The sequence below is a fragment of the Temnothorax nylanderi genome, unplaced genomic scaffold (assembly GCF_030848795.1).
Source record: "Temnothorax nylanderi isolate EJ_2023f unplaced genomic scaffold, tnyl_v1.0 TNYL_tig0003_pilon, whole genome shotgun sequence".
Classification (NCBI taxonomy): domain Eukaryota; kingdom Metazoa; phylum Arthropoda; class Insecta; order Hymenoptera; family Formicidae; genus Temnothorax; species Temnothorax nylanderi.
Genome location: NW_027249065.1, coordinates 2075953 through 2103856, shown reverse-complemented (window position 1 = coordinate 2103856; position 27904 = coordinate 2075953). Strand labels below are relative to the sequence as shown.

Genomic DNA, 27904 nt, shown 5'->3' with positions numbered 1-27904 from the left:
ATGTAATTAAATCTCATAGTTCTCTCCGGCTTCTCTCGAACGTATGCGAGTACGGTAAAATAACTTAGTTCCGATATTAGAGCTATCTTAAAAAAAAAACAATCGATGTTACACGATACTCTGCCCGACGTAAATGCGGTGACGTTTATATAAAGAAGAAAGTATCATGTAACTTGCGTTAGAGAGAATATGGTGCCAACACTCAACATCTTAATCGAATCGAACGTACCGCGTTGCAGAACTCACGTGATTTTTTTTTAGCGACGAACCACACTATTTTATCTTTGTGTTAGTTATCTTTTTCCGTAAGAACGTGTGGTATACATAGAAAACTTCATACATGAATTCCTATTGTAACATAGCGAATGAATTGAATATCGTGTTATCCGCTGTAAACTTAATTGTTGCAAAGGCTGCTATTATTTTATATAAACTACGGCGATCCGCTATTTTTTATAGGGACGAGTCGGACGACGAATCCAGGGGAGATAACTATAAAAGTATTCTAAATAAGGAGATCCTTAACGCTGATGGTATTGAACAGTATATTACAGTATATGGTATGGCAATGATATATATATATATATATATATTCACATACTGTTAATTTTCGGCACCATATACTGCAATTAATTATTTAAGAGCTGCTTAAGTATTGTTATATATAAAAATCTCTATATCTTCTGGCGCGAATATTGTCTTTCCACGAACGGAGCACGGTGTTTTTCGCAACAATCGATATCGTTGGACAACGGAAGGATATGGAAAAACACAAGTGGTGTTGTATCACCTGTGATCAATTGATTGCGCGTCATACCGAGCTCCGTTTACAAGTTTATAATATGCGGCACAGTGATGCAGAATCGCATGGAATATATTCCATACTTTGTATCGTATTTTATATTCTTTTTAAACGACCATACAGAGCGAGTCCTAGGAAAGAGTACCGAGACTTGCATCGTTTAGGCTTTATCATCATTGATTGTGAAACTTTCCACGCATTTGTATGCTTTTTGTTGTAGGAATTTATGAAATGTTATATAGCTATTTATATTCGGATACCCGAGGGTCTCGGATACTTAGACGAATGAAGAGATACGTATTCCATAAAGAGATATACGCGTATTATATATATATATACATTTAAGTTAGTGCTACTCAATTTAATTGAATCCAATATGTCGTCGAGAGAGAAGTTATGCGGATTTTCTGCACATCCGAGCCTCGGATATCCTAAATACGTTCCGAAAGTACGGGGAAGGAATCAGATCCACGCGAGCAGATATTGTATGAAATATAAATTTAGGAGAGTAGTATAAGAGAGTCAATCATCTTCGTACTTCCTGGTATGTGCGATCTTTTTATATATCATGCGCGTGTGCATGAAAGAAGGAAGAAAAAAAGAATCAACGTTTTATGAGTAAGAATTTATTACTGATTAACGTCAGATTTATTGGGTGATACATTCTTTCAGATCTAATTTTTACAGACATTTCCAGGAATTGAGAGTCTTGCTTTTCATTTTGTTCTTCTTTGCCATTTATCAATTTAACTGATGGATTTGAATATACACACTGGAGTTCTAAGATAATGATGAAATTTTTCTGTACTACCGCATAGCGTGATTTTCGGATTCTTATATATATATCCTAATCTTTCTTTGATACAATTTTATAATTTCTCATTATGCAATATAACGTAAAAATGACAGCTTCCTTTATCGTTCTCTTGATTATTTTCTTAGAACGTACCGCTATGCGTACTTAACGTGTACATAATATATTTATGCATGTACATAGTGTCAAAAAAATACAGGTACGTGTACTGATATAATATAACAGAAAAGTTTACGAGAAAATATATATATCGGAGCTGTAGGTATTTGTAATATATTAATTAACTATGAAAACCGACAGTGACATTTATAGTACAATAATTTCGAACACGCATCACTCCTAATGCTCAGTTAGTCTATCGTATGATTATGTGAATTTATAGTAAACGTAATCTATACGATCTGCCTTCTTTCTAATAAATCTTCCATATTCACGTTTCTTATCTTTGCTTTACGTACTTTGCTCCGGATTAATTAATTCACATTTGATTGCAATACACGTGTTCTCTATTTATATTGCAAGTACAATATTGCTTGATCGTATTTTATGGACGTAACTTCATTGAAAGAAAATATTTTAACGTATATACATATATGTATTATCTTCGCTGAAGAAAATATTAAAATTCTATACATAATTCTAACGTATTATTTCTGCTTGTAACTCGGCGATATTGAGACTGTTTTTATTTCAATGTTGAAAAGAACGATACAGTAAGATGATTATTATAATTAAAATTATATATATATATATAATATTTATAGATAAAATTGACGAGTGGTTGCATTTAATTGTTATAGAGTACAAGATATCAAAAAGCAGAAGGGACGCTTATACTTTAGGATTTGTTACACGATCTAAATGAGAATATAAATTAACAAGGTGCATTCTCTGTCCTCGCAGACAGGCCAGGAGAAATGTCTCAACGGAGTGGGCGGACATTAATTAAGTGTGTCTCGTTTCGCAGAATTAACGAGAATCGATTGTACGCGTGCCTTCCCTCGTCCACGACGACAAAGTGCCGCGCGTATGTTATCGACGTATTAACGATGGCCTCATAATTATTACTGAGTAATTGCCGAGTATATTTAAAATTGTATACGTTTATTATACATATATATTGCCGTTGATAGTATTTTTATAAGGCTTGACTTGCGTTTTCCGGACGGGAATATTATATTGCTTCTCAAATGCATTCTGTGTGCATCCATGCGAACGCATGACGGGCTACCTCCCCCATGACTGTAGCCACGATTATATCTCCGTGGATCCACGAGGATATGTGATTCTGTTCCTTTAAAGTGTTATGAATAAAGCAATCCCTATGTGCAAAGGAATTAATCAGTTACCTTTCGCTCCACCACAAAAACGCGACTTTGCTTTGCTTGCTTTTCGTGCATAAAAAAGTATAATTTTTTTTATCAAGGAGACTATTCTATTCTTCGTTCTTTTTTTTTTTAACGTAATATCTTTTGCCTTTTATATATCAACGATTTATATTTCTATTTCACTTGCACTTTTTAAGAGCGATATCTGTTAAAAGAATTTGCAATTTATTAGCAAGATAGAAGATGCTCTAAAAACCAGCGGTACATCTAAAAGATTCCAAAAACTTCTCTTCCCGCTTTGTACAAAAGTAATTCACTTTATTTCAATCGAGGATGTCAATTTCGCGTGGTGGTGGAGAAGAGGTACACGTTAGTTTTAATTCTATTGTATCTATTGAGATATGTAGCCTTGACGTTTGCAAACTCTATATCGTGAAATTAATCTCGTTAAAATAAAAATGTCAAATTATAATTGTTGCGACACTTGAGGCGACACGACCTCAGAGGAATTGTATTACCGAACCGGATAAACGATTACTCGATTATATCGGTACATTTTACAGTTATTACGGTAATGTTATCGGAGATTTATGTGTTGTCGAATTTTATAGAAACTAAATTGTAATCAAGAGTGTGTTTTTATTGCGAAAGATAGATATGTCGTTTTAGGTGAACCTCGAGTGGCCAACAACATGAGCTCAAGTATCGATTATGGTTTATGGCGCAATTTTTCATCGGCATACAATCATGCAGGCGTAACGATGCGCGTGCCTCGACGCGGTGAAGTCCTCTGTTTATTCGCTGTTGTGATAAATGGGGCTTCGCCACGACCGTAGGCGATTCATAATTTTCATACGAATCACGCGGGAAGCTTCCCGATCTATCCATCCGATCTATTCTAACATAAACTAATACATATCATGCGACATACAACTATGTACATTATTATTACATCTACATTATACAGGGCCAGTTCTGCGAGCGACTTTTCAGTGTGACTAATTCACTTTTCATTCCGATCCAAATATAGGATTAAAATAAAAAGGGACAGATTGAAGCACATTTTCGGTTCCAAATTTATTTAAACTTTGCATAAAGTGTCAGAGCGATTTTAGTCGTCCAAAGTTATCATCTCGTATTTGATCATGAAACTCGCAAACTGGCTCGTTCATATTCCCGCATGGGTAACTTAAGAAGTTATGCTAAACGATTAAAGTGTAAGTTAGCATAGGCTACATTATAACTAATTACGCGTGTATAGTGAAATAAATCAGGATCGATCGCTTAAAAGCATCAGCCGCAAGAAGCGAAAATTCTGTTCGGCGTCTATTTCTTTCAGGATAGACATGTTACGCTTCGATAGGACAGTTTTCAAAGCGGATAAGATATCTTCCCGGGCGATGCTCAAGTGCGATTAAAGGAAAAGGAGTATAGGTTTGTAATTATACCGACGGCTGGATGCGATCGCGATGAATTGTAATCGCGAATGTAGTTTCTTACGCAGTGATCGCAAACTGATTACGATGGAGTTTGTATAAATGTACATAGGGCGACATTATAATCGAGATGAGAAGTAAGCGAAGTCACTTTACGTTTAGTGACCCAGTGAACTTGATGCAACGCTGCATCTCTGACGCAGCGGGAGTGAAATTAACCAAGTACAGACTATATATGTAAACGCAACGTATTATATGATGATAATACTAATAATATAACAACAATAAATTAGATCGATTCATTATACGCACTTGTAACTTTCTGTCGGAAAAGATATTTTTTTTTCTTAGCCCAAAAAAGGGTGATGTTATTGATATTGGGCCAGCAGTTGCAGAATAGGCAGTGACACCAATTGCACACAAGACTTTCCCCATATGAAATCGTAATGATTGAAGTTGGCGCTAACGGGAGTCTTGTAATGGAACACGAGGTTGTTGAGTCTCGCAGACAAGAGTTCTACGTCCTAAAATGAGAATTTAATCACAGAGAAAGGATGATTAATTTTAACGAATTTTAATATATAAATTTTAGAAAGAGAGAAATTAACATTTAAAACTAGTTTCTACAAAATTTGATTAAATTCAATTCAATTTTTAGAAAAAGAACATGTTCTAATTTGGCATACCTTCGTAGTTGCTAGCCAATCGTTATCGCTACTGAAAAGAACGATCGGCGCTGTGATTCTTTCCAATTGATAGTCCGGCGGCGTCGTTGAATTGTATATCCGAAGATTTTTGTCGACGCTACCGTAGTCGTATTGTCTAAAACATCCTGAAACATTTTTTAAAGTTTACTCCGATTATTCATTATAATATATAATGTAGCACGTCTCAGCATATTTATAATTTTTCTTCTCTTTGTACAATTATGTTGTGATGTTACCTGGATTAATATATCCTTGACCATAATGCACGAGTTGTTTCCAAGAAGCTCCAGCGGGCACGTGGCCTATGATAACCGTCAGGTAGTCCTATCGCAACGAAGGAAGTTCGATCAATAACGCGAATAAAGAGGAAGAAGCGTTACAGGGAATCGAACACGTTATTTACTCTTACCGTGTTCAATTCCGCACGACTGAATCCGGTGATCAGAAACAGGATATTGCTGCAAATGACTTGCGTGGACGCCCCTCTCTGGCAGAATAGGTTCGACACGAATTTTCCCCATTCGGTCCGCGAGCGGAATTCTGGATAGCCGAAAGTCTCGCCGACCCACTGTAAAAGAAATAAAAGGGATCGTCGTCGCGAATTCAATCTCGCGATCGATCGAATGCTCCGATGAACGGATCTCTCACCACGCCGAAGTACGTCAATTTGGCGAGTTTCTTGATCGGTCCGCGAATGTTACCGCTGTAGGCTGCGGGCGCCAGGCCGATCATCAGAATGATTTTCGAATTGTACTCGGGCTTTTCTGACGCCATCACGAAAAACTGCGTCGTACCTTCCGAATGACCGACATAATAGATCCTCTCGTGTCCCGTCGCGTGTAAAATGTAATCGATCATCGCGGGAAGATCGTAGATACCAAGTTCGTGGTAACTGAAATATATACAAGTTTGCAATAATCTTCCTTATTTTTAATTTTTTAAATCTTTTTGTATTGAAAAAAATATTTCTTAAAAAAGTATAAAAGTACAACTTGTGACTCTTACATTATTTAACATTATTTTCTAGTTCGATTAGGGCTGCGGTCCACTTGACACTACAAATGCTTTGAAGCGTTCTTCTTCTCTTTCTTTCTTCATTAAAAGAAAGGAGAAGAGGAATACTTCGAAGCATTTGTAGCGTCAAGTGGGCCGCAGCCTAGATATCTAATATCAGATTTCTCACTTGAACTATAAAAGATAAAGCTAAACGTCACGAACATCGTAGCTATACAGTGCAGCGAGTTTTATGTGATTAACATTCTTCTGGTATTTCATGATGAAATTGCCACCAGCGCTTTATAACATTTCAGCTACCTGAAGTCCCAGAAAGCTCGATCTGTCAGCGACAACGAAGTGTGGTTTCTCGAGTAAACGTTGCCCCGGTTATTTCCAAGCCACACATCGTAACCCGCATCTGCTAATATGTACGCTAAAAGAAGTCCTTTGTTTTTATTACCTTATCGAGAGCGAATGTCATAATAAGCTTTACACTGATACCAGTACTATTTTTCACAGCTCTAAAACTAAGTAAGGATCTACCTAAGGACTTTCCAGGACCCATAAGGACCCAATCAGCAGAACTACCTGCTAGACCGTGTACCAAGAGTATCGGTGTTCTTATCCTGAATTTCGCTTCCTCCTCGTCGTCCTGGCCGCGCGGTATTCGATGCAGCTGAAGAGTGTAGCCGTCCTTCGCAACGATATCGTGAATCTCCAAGGGATATCCATATTTCGTCACCAGTTCCGGCTGCTCGACACACAAAAGAATGTATGTTTATTTGTTGAACGGCAAATTGTTGACATCAATTAAACTCCTCCGCTTTTACTTCGCGCGCATCAATTAGACAGTCAATAAGAATTTCAACAAGAGTGGGATTTCAGAAAATGATCGAGAGATCCTCCAAGAGACGTGTCGCTCCTCTTGAGCGTTATTTACTCTCGTTATTTTCTTTTCTCCAAGAACGCATCTATAAATGCCGAGATAAACGCGACGAAATAAGGAGAGGGTAATTGCGCAAGCTGTCTTTAACATTTAAGATCCATTCTTGCGGCGCGCTTCATTATGTCACAACGATCATGCCTGCGCGAAGAAGGTCGTAAAGGAGCGACACTCACCGTCGTGAGCCCGATGTCGGGATTGTCGTCGGGCTTGACGAACGCGTTCGCCAGCGAGAAGCAGCAGCAGCTCAGGACGATCGTCGCGACGAAGATCCGGCGTCGTCGGTCCATCGTCGACGGCAATGCGGCGCGGCGGCGGCGGCGTACGTCTGACAAAGAGCCGAAAATCTCGCTCACGTCGACATTTTATAGGGTATCGCGGGCGCGACGTGCAGGCGAGATCCACGCCGCGCGATAACGCCGCGATGTCTGCGCTCGCTCGCTTCCATCCTCCGCGTTCGCGACCCTCGATCCGAGGAACCTCGAGGCCCTCACCCGACACCCATTGGAGAAATGGAAAGTAACTTCGCACGTTAAATTAGTGGATATGGATGCGATTTTCCCGAGCTTCGCCGATATCGCGCGGAATCGACGAATGTCTTCAAGGTCGAGAGACTTCACGTCGAGAAGATCGGCTTCGATTCCTTGAGAAAATTGCCGCAGATCGCCGGCTCAAAACGCTAAAATATCAAACGATAAATGTCAAGCCAGAAAATGGTGAAGATTAAACATTTAAAAACCAAAAAAGTAAAAATGTCACGTCAGAAGATTAAACATTTAAATGCCATCAGATAATCTCATATATTCGGATAAGATTAGATCTTTTGAAAGACCTGAAAAATTTATCTGAAGAGATTCGTGGAGCGTATTTGATTTAACGTAGTTGTCCTTAATTGCGTTATTTGACTCTAGATCCTTTTATTTCAATCCTTTACCAAAGCCGCCAATAGAAGTGAGAAATTATATTAAGTTCCGCGAACCTGTAAAATGACGTTGCAGGTAAACTAGGATTAGGATGTGAAAAATGCAATAATAATTTAAAAATATAGGAATAACAGATATCATAACAATATAAAACGTTATAAGTTTAAATATAAAATAAATGTATTCTAATATGTATTATTCTATAATATTATAATATATAATATAATATAGGTATATCACGCTATATCATTTTATTTCGTACAATGTACTGAAATATCTCGGTATTTACGTAAACACGTCTCTCATTCCAAAAAATTGCACAAGAGGTTAGGCGAGACCTGGAACACGTGTTCTCGATACCTTCGAAAAATCGTCGAAGTTAACAGGAGAACAGGAGTCGCCAGGAGGTCAGCGGACGATTGTCCGATTCGAAATTCCCGCCCGGGAGGGGGGGGACAATCAAACTGAAATGAGTTGCGAATTCAGATTTCAAGAGCTAAGTTCGCGATATTAGGAGCGCATGATACGCGGGAGATAAAATAGCGGAAAATTTGAATGGGATTTGATTTACATCTCGAACTGGCGCGGCGAAAAGAGAGAAGTTCGCGAGCGCGCTTTTTAATGAGTAAAATTATGTAATCGTAACGCGAAATTGTATAATTAGCAAGTCAATTTTAATTCCTCATGAAAGCTTCGATAGAATTGAACAATTGTTATTAATTCAGAAGTTTAAACGAAGAATTAAGTGCCGACATCTTCTGATCAAATTTAAAAAACAAAAGGAACGTAATAATCGTCTCATTACTGCGAGACGATTTTAATAATAATTGTAACACAAAACGTAATAATTGAGTTTGGAATGAATCTTAATTAAGTAGTACTACGTTTACGCGAGCGTTACTTCTGTAGTAACTTACGATAATTCACTCGTTTACGCGGAGTAAATTATCGTAAGTTACTACAAAATCCCGTTTACGCGAAGAAATGATCGTAATTAAGTTTTACTACAGAAGTAACGCTCGCGTAAACGTAGTATAGGAATAATTTGTTCTTAAAAGATAATATTAATAGCTATGTGAAGGCTCTATAATTAAAAAATATTAAATAATATAAATATAAGTATTTCGGACATCCGCGGCGTCGCGCGGCTCGCCCGCCGCGTTAACTGGAGCATGCACGATTTTAATGCTCAAGTTTTGAAGGTAAACACGCGGCACTTCACCGAATCGGCGATCTCCTTATCTTCGGCGCGGCGTATTACGAAAGCGGCTGTTCACAACTAGGCCGTTGTGACGCGACGCAAGGTCGATTTCGTCAGCCCCGCGACTCTAATAACCTCGCGGAAGAAATTGGGTGGAAAGAGATTTTACACCGTGCCGCGGCTCTTTCTTTTACCGCTCCGATAAAAGGAGTCCGCGGTGTCGGGCTAATCTCGGGGATTGAGCAAGCGTAAAATCCGCGATGCCATCGCGCAAATCCCTGTCTCTCTATGATTTGTCAATCGTTCAACAAAAGCCGTCGAATAATTGCGCGTATCACTAAATTATTTTAATAAAATATATATATTTCTCGTTGCGATATATATATGATAAAATATTCATAATAAATTAAAAGTCACATAACTTATTAGAGTAAAAAAAAATTGGTAAAAACAATTACTCAACTTTCTCAGAAATTTTCTAAGAATTTCTCATGTTTTAGATTTATACAAAATTATGAAAAAATGAGTAAAATTTTTCAGAAATAATTGGATGAGGAATTTCAGTAACTGTGTATAAAAATTTCTGATAAATTGCGCGGATTTTTTCATATTTATTCAGATTTTTACAAAGATGCGTTGGTAGGAAAAATCTGAAATATTTTATTATTACTTTGTCTGATGAGTTATTTAAATATTTAATCTCCACATTTTCTTATCTGACTTTCTTTTTTAATTTTTCAGCGCTTTGAGCTGGAACTGGCGGAAATTTTCACAAAGAATTACAGCCCTTTGTAATAATAATAAAAATTAACTTAATCGGCGATTAATTCAACCAGTAGAATAGCTATTATAGAAACAAAATTTCTAACTATATAATTTATCTCTGATTTAATCTTTCCTCTCGTGTCGAACAACGAAAAATTAAAAAGAACAGTCTAAAGCAATTAAGTTTCTAACTACATAATTTGGATAAATTTTATGATCAAAATCTTCTATTAAACAAGAAAAATTAATAATATCTGTCCACATTAATATTTAATTAGTACTAATTACTTAATAATATCAAGTATTACAGATATCTTGAAAGAAACCTAATTATTGCCGATTAAATTAATCGAAGTCATCCTTATCCATGATTCTCTGAAGGGTACAGTTAAACGCCTTCTAGTTCCTCGGTCTCGTCGCGAGATGACCGTAGCCTCGGCGCAACGCGGAGCATTCGGAGAGCGCAAAGTGCGAAACGCTGGGTATTTAAAAATGGCGAGGCCCTCGGTGTTGTTGTGCATTATCAGCGCGGCGAGATTAAAGAGCGTTATTGAGTGTACACGTCCGCTGATATAAGCACTGTCGTCTCGCCGCGTCTCGTCGCTTCATCAGAAAGAACCATGGTTACCCCCGTTGTCATTTGCGTTACGTCGTTGGCTGTTGTGAGCCTGGGAATTGTTATGGACTGGACCTGCATCCAGTGTTGTTGCCTCTACATTGTATTAACTTGTTCCTGTTTGCTTGTCGGCCCGTTAATCATGATACTGATCAACATAGCTCTGTCGCCCAAGCACCAGACTGGTACTGGCGCCGTTAGAACTGTCGCAGAGCTGGACGCCTTCCATAACATGTTAATGGTACGGTGGCAAAGCCATAATGTATCGCTATAACACCTGTTATCATCGTTCGCTCACTGATTGTCGCCGCCTTTCAGAAAGGATACGAGCCCAAGTCGGCCAACAGTAGGAAGCACACGCGTTACCCTGTTGTCTTCACTCGTCTGGTGGATGGTGCCCTGCAGAATCTCTTGGATTTGACTTTTCAGGACTTCGTCGGCTATTGGTTGAACGATCTGGCTTTCGGCTCGGAACAGCTGATAGATAATATGAAGCAGGATGTGTGGGGCGCGATACAGAGCCTGCACGATCGCTTGTCGCGTGTCGATCACACTAAATTAGTGGTCTGCAATATAGTGAATAAGCTCACCTTTCACTTCGAGAAGATCAGGATAGCTCAAGCAGCTTCGTAAGCGTCTCTTTTCAATGGCTGGTGTTCGAGGAACAGGGCAGAGAAGCAACCTGATTTATTTGTCGCATTTAGGTCGGAGGGAGAAGACCCCGTATTTATTTTGTCGGCACATTTGATGTCGCCTGTCGCTGAGCTGGAATATTTAAGGAAGATCAGCGAACTTTGCATCCTGTTTTTGTTACCGCGCAGTTACTCCCTTTCTCCAGTAAAGTTTCTCTTAAGAGAAATTCTCACGTGCAAAAGTAAACATTGTCATTTCTTCACGAAGATACGTGATTTTAATTAAACAATTTAACTTATATTTCTCTTATTCATTTCAGTTTTAAAACCGGCAATAGATTTAATCACGGATCCCGATTACATCAATCAGAAGATCCTGACGTACATCGATCAACAGCAGCTCGCCGAAGCGATGCACAGGAAAACGTACGAATACGCGGAATCATTCGAGGATTTTATTCGTATGGTCAAGAGCACCAGGGATCTAGAGGTTCTCAGACATATCAGATATAATATCGTTACCGAGATCATGCAAGCCACCACGGTGCAAAACGTGAAACGAGCCCAAGGTTTGGATCTTGAAAATAACGCGCTCGGCAACTCCGATGCCATTCGAGCGAGAAAACTGAAGAGGTACATCAGCCAACTGACATACGCTAAAAATACGTGCGAGTGTCACATGCAGACGTTGGGATGGGATGGATATCCTCGCCAGGTTGCGTTGAAAAAAAAACAAAAAACTATTCTTCACGCGAATTACGGTGGCGCGACAATACTTCGTAATCATATCTTTCAGGATACAGAGATCTGCGACGCTGCTGAGATCATGGAAGGCAGGATATTTCCGCTGCAAGCGTGTCTAGATAACGTGACCGGTCGACGATATCTGTCTCAGTTTCTGGAGCAGGTCGCTAGTCAAGGATTGATCGGTTATTGGGCGGCGGTACAAGAATTACGCGGCGCAGAACGGTCCAGTTGGCATCAATTGGGAGCCGAGATCTTTTACACTTACATCAGATCACCCACCGCCGAGATCAAGGTGGATAAAAACGTACGAAAGCGGATGGAGGCCTTTTTGCTGGGCGATACGGGACCCAGTGTATTTTACGAGGTCCAAGACGACGTCGTTAGGACGCTTCAGGAAAAGTATTATCCGTCGTTTCTCGTTAGCGAGCAATATAAAACCATGCAGGAGGCATTACTCAATGAAAGAGCGGAAGGTCAGTATACATTAAATTAGATTTTATTTAGCGAAAAATTTATTTTAATTTTAACTGGGGTATTGAATAATTCAGAAACATGATTTTATATATTGCGAACGATATATTTATCAATTTTTGTGGTACAGGTTTAGTTGAAGACCGCGAGATCGTTGACGGCACATTGTCAGAATCCTCGACCTTGCTCGTCGGTGAACGATCAAATTACGCTCGTAGCAAACTAGATCAACTGCACGAAAAATTGAACAATAAGATGCAGGCATTGCAGGCGCTTAAATCCTCTCTCAAGCCCGAAAGCAAAGTGCTCAGTATATTAGCGAAAGAGGTCGAATGGCTGCAAGGTGAAAAGCGACAGTTGGAGGCGCATTTAAATCATACGGAAATGTGGGCTGAACATCTAGGTCATTGGAGAGCCGACGTACAGAGCGCAGGGGTAATATAGTGTGAAATTTTTCTCCACATATATTTACAGAAGGCTTTCCTTATGATTTTCTTATTGAATAGATGCCCGATAACGGGGATCCTCCGCAATTTGTACTGGTTGTCCACATGGCAGAGGATGACGAAAATGATGAAAGCATATCCAGCGGATGGGTGGTGTTGAGAAAACTGCAGGACTTTCAAGATCTTCACAGGAAATTACGTCAGTTATGTCCTAACGTTAAAAGCCTGGACCTACCGTCGCAGCCTTTGAAGTTTTTCGGAAAATCCGACAAGAGCACACTCGACAAAGCCAGGATGCAGATACAAAAATATTTAAATGTATGTCCTTGATTGAATGTGAATCTGGATTGTTTTATTAACGCAGTTCACCTCATCTATTGATTCTTGCAGTTTGTCTTGGAGGACGAGAGGCTTAATCAAAGTGAGGCATTGTATGCCTTTCTCAGTCCAAGCTCGGAGCACCTTAAAGCCGTGGTGGCACCATGTCCCAAGAAATCTCGCTTTTCTTTGTCCACGTTATTCAAAACGTACGCGTCACTAATTTCGTCGCATAACCATTGATCTATTTGCTGACTCTGTAAATCTCCATGGCAGATCTGTCGGTAGCAACGAGGTACGCGACAAAGAAGATGAAGAGGATTATTCGTTGTTATTGGACGATAGCGAGACGGGCCGTACCGGCACAGACACCTATCTGAATGCCAGCAAGGATGCGATCGCGGAACCGTTGTACACGCTTCTCGGAGAAGTTTTCGATTTAAGAGGAGTATTTCGTTGGCTCAGACGGTCTCTCATCACCTTCGTACAAATTACTTACGGACGTACTATAAATAGGTAAAAATATCGCGTGTGCAAAACTCTATTCGCCTTATAACATTTTTAGAATTTCTTTCTCTTTACTTTATTTTGTATAAATAGCTATCCATTTCAATTTTTTAATATTTTATAATTTAATAAGACAATATAGAGATATTTTTCAAGATGAGATTAATATATCATTGATTTGCAGACAAATCAGAGATACCGTTGCATGGGTGTTTTCTGAGCCAATGCTCCATTATTACATACAACTGTTTACGAGATCGTGGTGGCCGAACGGGCAGCTCGTGTCCGAGACAGTTCTTCGCACCGACGAGGAAAAGTTGAAGACGCGAGGCGAGGCGCGCAGGCAATTTCTTAACAATGTACCTGAAGTATTGACGAATCTAGTGGGAGCGCAAAGTGCTCAACGTGGCGCGATTAAAGTTTTCGATTCCCTGCAGAACGTGAATCTGAATAAACAGCTATTTTACGTGAGTCAATCTACTTGTAATCGTTTCATTTCGAAGTGTATGTATGTGTGTATGTAGGTATATAGAGATCTTTTTACACTTTTTTTTTTACTGATTCCTCTTTTTTTACAGGATATATTTGAAGTATTAATGTACGAAGTATTTCCAGAACTGCAGCATAAACAATGTTCCTTAGCGAAATAAAGTATCAATGTGATATACAATGAATACGCAACCCCGTTTCATTCCTTTTAGCGGATCTTACACTACGTAATTTCCAAACGCAATGAAATTATAGATCCAAAAGTAAATAGCGATTACGAGTAAAAAGAACATTGAGAAAGATACGTACGTACATGCTTCTAACGCGGATAACATACAATAAACTACACGCTTTATTAACAAACATTCCTAAATATATCATTTCTTTACAATCGAAATGTTTTTGCGAGAAACGTAACAAATGGGTATATATCATAGTGCACATCTCGCAAAATTAGTTCGAATATTGCCTATATCACATAATATTTACGACAAACGAGTAATAACTTAAAGCACTTTATAGTTACCGCAAAATTGATACGAATACATCGCTGTATATTTATAAAAATGCTATTAAAATCTATTTAAACGCGATAATATTCATGTAATTGGATGAAAGTCAAAGTACTGACCAGATTAACGTTATTAGGGTAGAAATATTAACTCCATGCGTCTGTTTCGTTAATTTTAATCTTCATATAAGGATATAAAGTATAAACAATTGAGCGCACATAATTTGCAGTTTCAATATTACGATGTATCTCCTGCCGCTGTAATACATGTTTGATAGATTCTAATAATACAGAAATATCGTATATAAACAATTTTCTTCTTGCAATAAGGAAATGTATATGTATAACAATATGAAGTACCTATATCTGTCGCTTTACGAAAAAAACATTACATATCCGAAAAAACATTACTTTGGCTGGATAAATGTAATATTTAAACAACATACGTATATGTATATTATTTAAATAATAGACATATATATGTATTATTTAAGTATTTAAAGAATATACAACCAACAAGAGATGGATACAAAAGTAAAGTAATTAGAAATAAAGTAATGGACGTATATAAATCTTGATAAGGGCAATTATTTGTTTTATAAATATAACACCTTTATCATGCTAACATTTGGGTTCGCGCTTATGAATATCGATTTTACGGTAACTATAGCGATAAAGTACAAATTCTGTAAGTAGACATGTGCTACTGACATTCAAATTCGAGAAATATGCTCATACATTGGCGATACTGATAAACATAGGGCGAACAAGCGACAGAGATACGCATTAGATACATAAACATATCAATACAGACTTATAATTCTTTTACGACTAAAAATAGCGATCGTCACAATATTATTAGTAGTTAACATAGTCAAACGCAACGAGAATCGCAATTGATCGCGATTTCGCAGTCATATCTGAGGAAATACAAATGATCTATCTGCTTGTACTGTGCAATACTGCTAAATTTTTGGTAACGTGTTGACTAGATACAAGCAATTTTGAGGAATAGAAAGAGTATTCCCGAGTTATATAGGAACGGAGGAAGTAGTAGTAGTATATAGAAAACTTGATCTATATTCAGAGAATCGATCCACCGTTCGGTGATCTCTTCTTCTCTCTTCTTCTATCTGCTATGTAACTTTTTATAATGTACTTTCTTTAACAATACTTAAAGACCAATCTAAAAACGTTAAAATGCGGGAAACTGTAAATATGTTTATAAATGGTACTTAGCATAAGTAATGAATATGTTTTGTCTTTATACAGGGTTGCGTCTGTGTCCATTCGAATCACAGTATATCCCGATGGCAATAATATTCCGTTGACTAGGCGAACCTTGTTCTTGATCACTTTTGCTGAAGTATAAAGGAGACTGTGATAACCTAGTAATTCTTTTTGATATACTTTTTTGATTATTTAAAAATTTACAATTTTTGAAAAGAGCGCGTCTTAATTTTCTTCTTTACCGATCTATCTTCACTCAAAATTCATGTCTCTAGGGTCATCCTAAAAAATAACGAATGTTTGCTTCAATTAAATCAATTATATTCAGGAGATGTTACTTCTTGGAATTCTTGTGTGAGCGTGAAATTTTAGACGTACACAATTGTGCAAAATTGCATTGCGCAATTATGTATGTCTAAAATTTCTTAGCTGCTAATCTACTTCACGAGTGGCTGTAATAATTACCTCCATCAAGCGAAAGCGATTTTTGAAACGCGAAAGACGGGGATAATCTTGAACAATTTTTCGACAATAAACTTGAAATTTCATTTTTGTGTCTTTCTGAAAATTGCTTGGCTGTAGATTCATCCGCCTTTCGATATATATTCCAAATGTGTGGATAAATTAAATCATTGTATTTAACGAATTTATAAAGTAAAAGTGGCAAATATTCTTTAAAGCATTCCAAGCAAACACAGTGCACTTGAGGACACATTTTTATATATAATAAAAATGATAGCTCATCGACAAATAAAAAATTTTTATCTTCGCCTTTAGGTAACTTCCCTTTATTACGGACTGTATGAGTGAAAATAGATAGATAATACATATCAAGTCCGTAGACTGTTGCAGCAGCAATTATATTGTAATTAAAGCATAAAATATTTGAAATTGCTAGCTCGTATTTATCTAATCCAATGCAGCTTGTGTTTTCTCTGTTTTCGTTCTGCATTATAACCTACGAAAAAAAAGAAAAAAAAATATAAGTATTACATTCAAAAGTACCATGCCTTTTGAAATAAAGTTTTATAAACACTACCAACAGCTAAAATGACATAAAATTTCAGTGCATCCAAACTTTTTTGTATACAAATTTTTTAAGAAATCAGAAAAAGGTATACTTAAAAATTAGAAGATGTAATCAGTAAAAAAAAATACTTACGAAATAGCCCAATAATGATTGTTTCTAGACGAAAATTAAATGATTGTACAGGACATGTACTTAGATTGTAAACAAGTAGCGACTGAAGCAATGTCATCAAGCAGCCAAACTCAAGACTTTTTAACGTCAGGAAGATAAACAGCATGTTCCAAGATATATGTCCCTAGGCGTAATAGTCTCCTCTATACGTCTAGAAAAAACTTATTTCTCCTCTTCTTTTTACTTGGCAGTGAACTCGGGCCAATAATTTATATAATAACGGTGCGTTAATCCTTCGAACAATCTATCGAGCCACATCGGTAATCCATCTAAAAGGTTGTCCTGATATAAAATGTTACTTCCGCCCTGTAACATACGCAAAATTGTTTGTCAATGTGAATTAGCTGCTAAAAATGAGGAAAATTCCTAACGTATTGTCATATACCTCGTCTTGAGATAGATCGGATTCGTTGGAACTATCAAAACCGATAAAAGCGCCTGCTTCCGGATCCTCAGGTCTTCGGGTAAGTTGTCTGGTCATCTTTTCCATACGCTATAATATAATACAATTGTTTGACTTCCAGATAATGTAGCTTTAGCGTCAAGGTATTCGAATACACACCTTAGAACCTTTACCCTTAGCACATTCTGGATGTTTGGCATGGTACATGCAGAAATACTTTCGGTGTCCGTTTAAAGACAGAACCGTGCCGACGCAGTTCTTGGCATTTATATTTAATTCCATTTCCTCGTGTAAAGTGAGAGATAATATTTCTTTATACCAATCGAGACCCCTTTCTAATGACATATGTGCGAACATAAGCGTCTTATTCTTTCTGAGAATGAAAAACGATTTACAATGACGACTCTCCTTTTGTGTGTACTTTGTTACATTATTAATTTTGATATGTAAAATTTCATATAATTATTATCGTATGCAGTATAAAATACTAAATGAAATAGAAAATGCTAATAAACAGCGCATACCTATAAGGCCACACAGCTTTATGAAAAGCTGGTAATAACTTTAATCGGGTTTGGGCGTCAACCAGCAGAATGATGGTTCGACATCCTGGTTTTAAAAGTCGAATTAATCCGTTGTATGTCTGCGCGCGTAATTCGTGCAATCGTAGTTGCGGCTGCGGTGGAAGCGGCTTGCCCTTGCACTGGGGACGTTTAGCCTGGACACTTGCTTCTTCTAATTTACTAGATATAAAAAGCAGAACAAATTCATGTATAAACATTTTAACAAATTGATATAATACGCATGATATTTCTTCGCACCATCAATTTTACATGTATATAATTAATGTACATGCTTCGAGCGGCTAGTAATTATTTGTTACTTGGCAAAATTATTTGATGGTTTACTAGTGCTTGATCTTGAAATGAATTCATGCGATGATTTAAATAAGAAATCAGAAATGTATTATATTACTCCGTATTTCAATTATACTCACACTAGGTACGACATTCCATACCCTGCAACTCCTATTAGCATGAGGGTCACTAGTACCGATATCAAAGGCAAAATTTGCTCTTTCGTCAGATTATCGGATATATAATCTACTGCTAATAATGCCCTTCCTATCAATCTGTCTACAGTACCCTGCAAAAGTGTATTGAATTTATAACATGGCATATTAATAATTTGCAGATCACAAAGGATATTATGATTACTGTGGATACATGCCTGTGCGTGTTCATCTGCCAATTCTCCTACGACAGCAGCGTATGGTAAAGCTTCGGTGGCGCGTAACAGCCTTTGTATAGTTTTCTCTAAATGTCTACGCGTCTCATTCCATATACGATCGTCCTGAACGACCTCAACCCACCCGTGAGGAAGCCACTCGTACTTCAAGTGATTGGCATCTCGTCTCCATATAATGACGATATGTAATAAAGGCTCCAGTGGACTGCCTTCACCAGTCGATAGTGCTGATACAAACTCAGGTTGCGTATCTTTGAATACGTATGCGTACCTGACCCGTTCCGTGCTGTAAATATTATTAAATAAAATATTTGAGAAACATACATATAGAAATTAATCATATATCTCGACTAAAAACTATATTATACTTAACCAAGATAAATTATTGATATTTTATGATTGTATTAAAATAAAAATTTACTATATAGACAATACCTATAAGAAGACTCTAATGCTGCTTGTCTAAATTTATGCCTAGCCACGTCGTGCAGAGTACTACTCTGCTGCGATATTAAAACGGCGCACAGTCGCTTCTGCGGCCTCAGCCATTCAGGCGGGCATATAGAATCCAGCATAGCTTGATTTGAAAGTCTCGGTAATACGAGGAATTTATTGTTAGCGATAACATTATGCATGGTTTCGCTGGAAATGTCCTTCATACTAACAGACGCCATAGGTTTCTCAGAATTCTCGTTGAAGAGCAGTAAGGTATCTAGTTCTCCAGAGATTTTGTATTTTGACGTTATGTTCTCAGTCTCCGGTATGCCAATCTATAAAGTATATTAAAATTAATGATTAAGAAATAACTTGAGACTTAACATTGATTATAATATTACAAGTTATTTACCTGGACAAAGCCGAAAGCTACTCGATCTCTGTGGTAAAAAGACGTAAGCAAATATCGCAAGCGGATAAAGTCTCTCTTCTCAAATATCAAAGCGCGTATTCGATTATCCGTCCAGCCCGACAGGAAATTGTCTACGTTGGTATCACTAATAGTACTTATTAATTTATATGGTAGTCTATTTCGTACAAATTCTGCAAACAAACAGATTTATCAGTCCCGAGACTTTGTAGACCGAGATAGGGAACAAGAGACGAAGCATATGACATCTTAAAACGTACCAACAACTTTCTGAATGCTAAACAGAGATTCTTTGAAGACACTAGTACGACCATCCACGGTAACGACGAGACAGGGAACGGAATGGATACCGAGTCTTCTCGCCAAAGTGGGCTCCTTGTTGGCATGCGCCGTAACCAAGCCGAGTCCCAATGGCTCCAACTCGTCGATCAATCGCCTCCAAGTAGACTCCGCTTGCAGACACATGAAGCACCAGTCGGAGTAAAACAAGATTAAATACGGCATACGGTAAGTCTTGGGTACTATCACGTTCTCGAACGATCTGCAATTTGCGAGGTATTTAATGCGACATTCGCAACGACAGGTCATCGTTTCGCGCGAGGGGAACATACCGATATGTGATGCTCATTTTATGGAACAGCGTGATGTCTCTCTTTTGATACTGGAACTTAAAATTACCGGTAAACAATTCTTCCCATGGATCGAGAACATTGAAGTGACTGTCGTCTCTCCTTTGCCTGGGGATACTTTCCTCCGTAATTCCATGATAATCAAACTTTCTCCTTCTTTCCGGATCTGTCAAAAGCTGAACAATTGGATGCGACAGTTAAAAATCTTCCCTCGTAACTGCTCCTTTTGCATTGTTTTATACAAAATATAGTTTACCTCGTAAGCTTTTGTTATTTCTACAAACTTATCCTCAGCCATCGGGTGATCAGTTTTATCTGGATGCCTGAGAGAAAATTGCGTGACATTTATTCGTACAGAGATGTCTTTTATACTTAGAAAGGACACTTTATATAGATTCTAGACACAGAGGTACGCCACTCACCATTCCTTGACGAGGTGCTTGTACGCCTTCCGGATGTCCTGCACCGTCGCATGCCTCGACACGCCCAGTATCTTGTACGGATCACCCAGGGATTCGCTGGCGATCACCGACGGTGTCAACTGGAGGGCGGCGATGAGGCTCAGCAGCAGGAAGGCGTGTTTCATCAACGAGGCGACTCGCGCAACGTCGCCGCGGGTCTGTCGCTCGCCCGTCATCGAGGAATCAATCGACATCATCATTTCGCGACGCGCAACGGTGGGGCACTCCTCGTGTGTGGGCACTGGCGTGCGAGCCTACCTCTCGCCGAATTGTCACGGGCGCGCGTGACCCGTTAACCGTTTCCCCTTTACTCCTGGCTGCCGCTCGCGCTCACGCCGCGCTCGGGATCAGCGGACATACTTCGCGCGCGGACCGTCGGCGTCGTCTACCTGTCGTCCTCGCGCGGACCGCGGAGCGTCACGTCGCTACCGATACCGTCGACGGGGAAGCCTCTCACATCAACACTCCCCGGGCTACGGCCGCCGCCATGTTGCTGCGCCGGAGCGGACAAGGCATATCGAAGGCGATACATATGGCAGTGCTGTTAAATCGCGGGACCCCCCCACCACTCGAGATGCGGAATGCCACTATTATTATTATACAGCGCATTGCATTATTGCATATAATGCATATATTCGTGTAACCGAAGCCGAAGCTCGCCGAAGCGAGCTTTTCAATTTTTTTATCTCAACTTTATGCGCTAGCTTTTAAGGTATTTACTTTTTAGATCGCACAAGATCCCCCTCGGAGGTACAGGCGATTCACAAACGGCACGGAGCCGGCGAGTTCTCATGTAGTGTAGCCTCCGGCGAATCAACGCCGGACTCGCCGGTTGTTTTTCTCGTCGCGTTCGCGAAAGTTTCAGCGCGTGCTTGCGGCCTGCTGGTTTCAAAGTGTTCAAACTCCTCCATGACAACATTGACAACCTCGTGTCGGCTCGACGCGGGCCGGCTCCTGGTTTAACCACTGCGTCGAACGTCACGGTATTTTGTTCCGCGCGCGTCACGATGTCACATCTGTGAGTTACGCTGTAATCATTACGATCTTTATCCGCGGCATGGTTAATTGTTTGGCTCGTAGCACACGTGATCTCCGTGTATTATCTCTGCGTTCGTTTTCTTTAAGGTGCGACTTCGATGGGACTCCGATTGTGTCAATGAGCGAAAGTTAATTCAACCGGCAGAATTGCTGGCAGCAAAATTTCTAACTACACAGTTTAATCTTTTTTTTTTTTCTCATTGAAGCAAAAGATCCGTAAATTCTGTCCATATCGACAAAATGAAAGTATGGTATTACTTGGCAAGTTAATCGCGTTAAGTTAATTCGGAGTTTGGTCGGAGTTACTCTTTTCGTATCGAATTCTCAGCTTTTCTCTTCCTTCAAATTTAGATTGAATATATATATGTACTAAACGCGAATATACATGAATACTAATTTTATTTATACATTAGTGACAGAAATAGATGCGCCAAACATTACGCCTTGTCATCTCGCTCCAACGTGGTTATGGACAGCTGAAGCATATTTCAGACAATCACGGAATAATCTCGAAAGAATTACAAATACCCATGAGAGAAGAGGAGATAAGAGGAATCTGTAGAGATAGCTCTGCTTCTCACAATAGCCGAAGGTCAGATTCGACAAACACAAATAGTTCAAAAGTACATACATACATGTCGAATGAGCCTGTAACACTGACGTCAATGTGTGTATTATAAGATTGCAAGGTAATGAAGATAATTACTAGTAATAATTTATCGTGGTAATTAGTATTGTGATAGTAATTCAATATTAATTTCTTGACACTTAGCATGACGTCGAAAACTATATGCGTCGCTCAAGAAGGACCTGCGAATGCCTTAGCTCTTAATAAAGATAACAACCAGGTTGTGATAGCCGGTCGCAATGGTGCGTACATTAGCTTTACACTAGCTTGAAATAAGTGGATATGCTATAAAATAATTAAATGATACATATTATTTATTACAATCTGATTGAAATAGATTGTAATAGGTATAACAGTACCAATTAATTAATATTATTGCTGTATTATGTATGAGAATTATATCGCGGTAATATTTTATTGCAGTTTTCAAAATATTTACATTGCTGGAGGACAGATTTGAAGAAGCCTGTAATCTTCGCGTGGGAAAAAATCTAAATCTGAATTTTTCCTGCAACGATGTTGCCTGGAATCTTAATGATGGTAATTCAATTGTTGTGACTATAATTTATATATTTTAAAATATCACATTTATATTGAATTTTATATTAAACAATTAATGATATTGCAAAAGATATACAAATACCTGAATTTTTCCTTATATCAAATCCTTGTGCATGTACTTAGTTTAACTACTTTTCTGTATGTCACACTTATATATTAACGTAATTTATCAGATTATTTTATATTACAATATTACATTAATTTATAGATCATATACTTGCGACTGCAGCAACAAACGGTGCAGTCGTCTTGTGGAACCTGAATAGGCAGTCTCGATCGAAACAGGATCATGTATTTGTAGATCACAAGAGAACCGTGAATAAAGTAAGCTTTCATATGACAGAACCAATGTGGTTGATATCTGGCTCGCAAGACGGTACAATGAAATGCTTTGATTTGCGAATAAAAGAAGCTATCAAAACTTTTTATAGGTAAAGCTATCTAAACTTTTGTAGGTGAGCTGCATGAATTCATGTTGTAGCACAGGCAATCTACACAACTAGTATATATGATAAAAAAATCTGTTTTTTTTGTTTCTTAAGATTTGTTTGACTTGAATAAAAAGACTTTATTTAATTTGATAGATAGTTATTATATAATTATATATTCGTGTCTGTAGTAACACAGAATCTGTGAGAGATGTTCAATTTTGTCCACAACAACCTCATACTTTTGCTGCTGTGTCTGAAAACGGTCATGTACAACAATGGGATATGAGAAAACCAGACCGTTACTTTCAGCATTTTACGGCACATAGCGGCCCGATATTTGCTTGCGACTGGCATCCAGAAGCTACTTGGCTTGCTACAGCATCCAGAGACAAAACTATCAAAGTATTTAATTTTCTACATATTAATGTGAATTTTTGTGTGAAATATGTAATTACAATCGTACATTCACATCGCTCTAACTTTACAGGTTTGGGATTTATCGGGTAAACCAAGTTGTGATTACACTATACACACTATAGCGTCTGTGGGACGTATAAAATGGAGACCTCAGAAAAAGTATCACATAGCCAGCTGTGCTCTAGTCGTTGATTGTAGCATAAATGTATGGGATATTCGTAGACCGTATATCCCATTCGCAAGTTTCAATGAGCATAAGGATGTTCCTACAGGTGTGGCATGGAGAGGCAACCCGCAGTCGTTTCTATCAACAAGCAGAGTAATACTGTCAACCACATTATTTGCTTTTTTATTACGTATGCAGTACGATTTTCATACTTATGCTTTCACTCTATTATAGGATTGTACTTTATATCATCATGTTTTTGACGATGCAGTAAGGCCGGCCAGTAAAGCAAATCCACAGAGTGTTGCAATAAATCTAAAACATGATATTACATGCGCTTCTAAAGTGAAATATGAACCAGCAAGTATCGCAAGACAGCTAAGTAATTTAATGAGGTGAATGTTTTTGTTATATACAAAGGAGTTGATTTTTTTAATTTTAATTTTATTTAGATTTGTTATATACCTGTTCTTTTGCAGGAGAACGCCTGTAACAAATGATGATACCTTTTGCATGGCTTCGAGTGTAATGCATAGATTTCGTGGATGCGTACGCGAACCGAATTGGTTTAAGATAGCCGCAGAAAATTATTTGCTTTCTGGAAATTTAAGTGAAGCCTGTGATCATAATGCACGTGTCGCATACGACTTTGGCAATTACGTTGTAAGAAGATACCTATATTTTCACAAATATATTGCACAATAGATAATATGTATATACAATAATTTCAATGTGCTTAATAATAATATTTATACAGGTTAGCAAAGCATGGCAAGTCTTAAAGATTATGTATACAGATCCGTTCGAGATACTTCAAAAGAGTGCACCGACTGCGCCTAAAGAAGATATAGCTAATACGTCGAATATAGTACCAGGGGTAACAAAGAGTTCTGGTATGGAACAATCAAATGCGAGTAAACAATCAAGTAAGTATAAGCGGAAATATCATGAACGACATATTAATATCCTGCTATTATATCACATTACTTCTATAAATTTGTTATTTTTCTCAGGTCACGAACAGGACGCGAAATCACTTCAAGGGGAAAATCCTACTGGCGTTGCTAGTGGCGGTGACGATGAAACTGAAACAGAAACAGAAGTGCCGGAGAATCAAAATATCATGGGACCATCGACTAATACGACAACTGTTCTGCCAAGGTACTATTACAATATCCTCACTGTCGCATAAATCCCAGAGTCATATTGTGCGCGCGTATGCCGAGAATAATTGATTTCTGTTGGTGTAATTAGAGCACTTGACATTATCTAATTACAGGAGACCGTTGCTCAGCGATATACCTTCAACATCGCGAGGCGACTTTATCTTCGGCGAAACTGAATATGAACCCGTGTCTTTGGAACATCCTGGCGAAAGTAGGCAAACTGTGATGCGTATGGAGGATGACGAGTGGACTAAGGAATTGCAGAAGGAAGCTTTTCCTTTACGGCACGAGATCAAGGATCGGTCTCCGCCTCCAGAGCAATTCCCCAACCATCCGCCTGATCTCAATGAGAATTCAGCTTCCGTTATAGTTGAAGATCAACCTCAGTTAGTAGTTCCAGTTCTACCTAAGCCTTTACCCTTTGATTTTACATCTCTCGTTCTGGACGGACTGCGCTTTCACACGGCAATAAGAGACGTACAGACGACGGTATCGATGCTTATCGTCTTAGGAGAAATAAGGAAAAAATTAAATATTCCCGTAGCTTTGCAAGAACATTGGATATTAGAATACTTGGACATGCTCGGAAAATTTAAGCTCTGGCATGTAGCTACACAGGTTTGTTCATAATTAGAGAATCCATTATATTATTACTTTACAACGACATTTTTTACTATATTTTGCAGAAATTATTGTTGAAATTTTGTTCTTTTAATTATTGCAATGAGATGAACATTTCTTTTTTGATACTTTTTACTCATAAATACATAAACAGATTTAATAAAGAATTTTATTTACAGATAATACAATTGGCGTGGATCCCTTCTATATCGCAATTGAATCAACAGTCGACTACGATACATGCATGTTGCGTAGCATGCACAAAATCATTGCAACGATCTGCATGGTTATGCGATCATTGTCATACGCCCGAACATGCTCTGTGTTCCCTTTGCAATCAGGTAAGAGGAATTTAACTCTTCTCATTTAAGCTCGTGAAATAATTTATATTTATTTAGAGTGAAATAAACTGAAATAAATACATAAAAAATTACAATGTATGAAATTACTTTTATCAAATGCGAAATATTTTATTTTGCTTTTATACAATACTTTTTACTCTATGCAATCGTTCATGTATATGAATCCTTCCCGAAAAATTTGATTGATTTATTATATGAAATATATATAATAATCTATATATATAATAAAAAAAGAAAAAAAATCAATGTAAAGTTAATCATAAATTTTTCTATCATTCATAACATCATAATTGTGTTATGATAATTGATTATAATTAATCTGAAAATTAATTGCATGTGATTACAATAAAATAATTCTAGTATAAAAGATAAGAATAAAATTGTTATTTTCGATTGCGGTTATTTTCATTATGATTAATTTTATAATATTTTTCGCGCAGGTGGTACGTGGTATCTATGTGTGGTGTCAAGGTTGTGCACATGGAGGCCATATAAATCATATGAGGGAGTGGTTTAATAACAATCGACAATGTCCTACTGGTTGTGGACATCTTTGTGAATACAACTGAGGAAATACGTCGACATTCGTTATAAATATTAAAATTGAATAATTTTAAATAAAGTACTACAATATAAGGATATCGTGACATATGAACACAGCAGAAAGAAACCCTGTATAAATTAAATTTATATAATAAGATATTATTTAGATACATTCTTTTGAAATTATATGTACATATATAGATATTTGTATATCTTATTTATCATTTCCCTAAACATTTTTTTTTATTTAATTCACGTAAATATATTTTACTAGTAATTCCGACCCGGCCTTCATCCCGCGTATACCTCTTAAATGTGGTCGGAGAGAAACAAAACAAAATTTTGATAAATATTCTGTTGGCACTCTCTCTTGGTGTCTTCCTCGTTCATTTTATATACAAAGCATTTTATATACAATGCATTTTATATAAAAATATTTGGATTAATTAGTAATATATTTTAGAGACATGTGAATACTGTGTAAATTTTTTAACTAATAAATGTCAGAATAAAAGAATTTGTGTAAACTTTTTAGTTATTTTAAATCTTTATTATATACCGATCGGTTTTGCGGCATCAAAAAATATATGTGACGCCGTTCGAACAAAATAGGTATTCAAAGATTCGTAATATTCGTATAGCACGATACACCGTCTCGACACCAACAAGCTGCGGAATGTGTTGAAATTCTTCGTACATTTGTTATGTACAAACTCCATAAAAAGCATACTTTCCTGTATAAAACTATCCTCGAGTTCCTCTTATAAGCGGTCTAAATACGACTAAAGGTAATAATCCATTATACAAATAACTTTCTTTGAATTAACTTTATCTTCCTCTCTTTCTCATTATAAGCAGCGAAACAAACGTCTGTGAACCAGCATTCGAATATGCGTCTTTTGATCCTCTAAGAAAGCGTAAAATTTATCAGGAAAACATGATGAGCGAGGAGGTTGCAAGAGATGGCACAATTAAATTTGATTTAAATTTCGCGCCTTTTAGATATCAAAGGTTTTATTGTTATCGGCGGTCGGTGAAGTAGATGATAAACTTATCGACCAGCCTATAATTACCAACGCGGTCTTAAGCGCGCCAAATGTAAATTGCGCGACTTCTTGTAACCTCCTCACTCGTCATATTTTTCTAATAACTTTTACGATTTTTCGAAGGTATCGAGACACGTGTTGCGCAACTCTCGTTTAGCTTCTTAGCCTAATCATCTCGGAGAAAGAATAAAAGTGTGAAAATGAAAAAGATCGTTAGATAAATTCCGAGAAAATTA

The 27904-nt window shown here is 37.7% G+C and overlaps 4 protein-coding genes across 9 annotated transcripts; 2 read left to right on the top strand and 2 right to left on the bottom strand.

Moving 5' to 3' along the window:
• Window positions 1–2920: 2920 nt before the first annotated feature.
• On the bottom strand, window positions 2921–8930 carry LOC139771654 (lipase 3). The gene is made up of 8 exons (XM_071704589.1): window positions 7203–8930; window positions 6627–6834; window positions 6402–6516; window positions 5736–5979; window positions 5497–5655; window positions 5324–5411; window positions 5067–5212; window positions 2921–4904 (listed from the first exon to the last, which is right to left on the bottom strand). Exons 1-8 carry the CDS (start codon window positions 7314–7316, stop codon window positions 4749–4751), a joined length of 1230 nt encoding a protein of 409 aa, XP_071560690.1. The 5' UTR covers window positions 7317–8930; the 3' UTR covers window positions 2921–4748.
• Window positions 8931–10386: 1456 nt separating this feature from the next.
• LOC139771571 (sorting nexin-25) lies at window positions 10387–14326 on the top strand. Its single transcript, XM_071704450.1, has 11 exons — window positions 10387–10772; window positions 10850–11160; window positions 11236–11405; window positions 11484–11878; window positions 11960–12383; window positions 12512–12816; window positions 12888–13145; window positions 13218–13354; window positions 13422–13661; window positions 13837–14119; window positions 14231–14326. The coding sequence occupies exons 1-11, from the start codon at window positions 10536–10538 to the stop codon at window positions 14300–14302; spliced, it is 2832 nt and encodes a 943-aa protein (XP_071560551.1). The 5' UTR covers window positions 10387–10535; the 3' UTR covers window positions 14303–14326.
• A 486-nt stretch (window positions 14327–14812) lies between these two features.
• On the bottom strand, window positions 14813–21187 carry L(3)80fg (dnaJ homolog subfamily C member 16 l(3)80Fg). Of its 2 annotated transcripts, none has more exons than XM_071704460.1 (13): window positions 20651–21187; window positions 20485–20551; window positions 20211–20404; window positions 19860–20140; window positions 19582–19772; window positions 19170–19504; window positions 18717–19020; window positions 18484–18632; window positions 18011–18229; window positions 17646–17859; window positions 17469–17576; window positions 17045–17389; window positions 14813–16840 (listed from the first exon to the last, which is right to left on the bottom strand). In XM_071704460.1, exons 1-12 carry the CDS (start codon window positions 20887–20889, stop codon window positions 17264–17266), a joined length of 2427 nt encoding a protein of 808 aa, XP_071560561.1. In that variant the 5' UTR covers window positions 20890–21187; the 3' UTR covers window positions 14813–16840; window positions 17045–17263. The 2 variants fall into 2 exon arrangements, with proteins under 2 accessions (XP_071560561.1, XP_071560569.1); XM_071704468.1 differs by having other exon boundaries at window positions 14813–16013.
• Window positions 21188–21546: 359 nt separating this feature from the next.
• Wdr24 (WD repeat domain 24) lies at window positions 21547–26824 on the top strand. 5 transcript variants are annotated; one of them, XM_071704491.1, is made up of 15 exons: window positions 21575–21707; window positions 21815–21973; window positions 22141–22416; window positions 22500–22597; window positions 22779–22895; window positions 23125–23347; window positions 23536–23749; window positions 23835–24083; window positions 24165–24325; window positions 24410–24593; window positions 24688–24856; window positions 24944–25091; window positions 25210–25714; window positions 25897–26058; window positions 26520–26824. In XM_071704491.1, the coding sequence occupies exons 4-15, from the start codon at window positions 22501–22503 to the stop codon at window positions 26646–26648; spliced, it is 2358 nt and encodes a 785-aa protein (XP_071560592.1). In that variant the 5' UTR covers window positions 21575–21707; window positions 21815–21973; window positions 22141–22416; window position 22500; the 3' UTR covers window positions 26649–26824. The 5 variants fall into 5 exon arrangements, with proteins under 5 accessions (XP_071560611.1, XP_071560583.1, XP_071560592.1 ...); XM_071704499.1 differs by having other exon boundaries at window positions 21815–21988; XM_071704510.1 differs by lacking the exon at window positions 21815–21973 and having other exon boundaries at window positions 21547–21672.
• Window positions 26825–27904: the final 1080 nt, after the last annotated feature.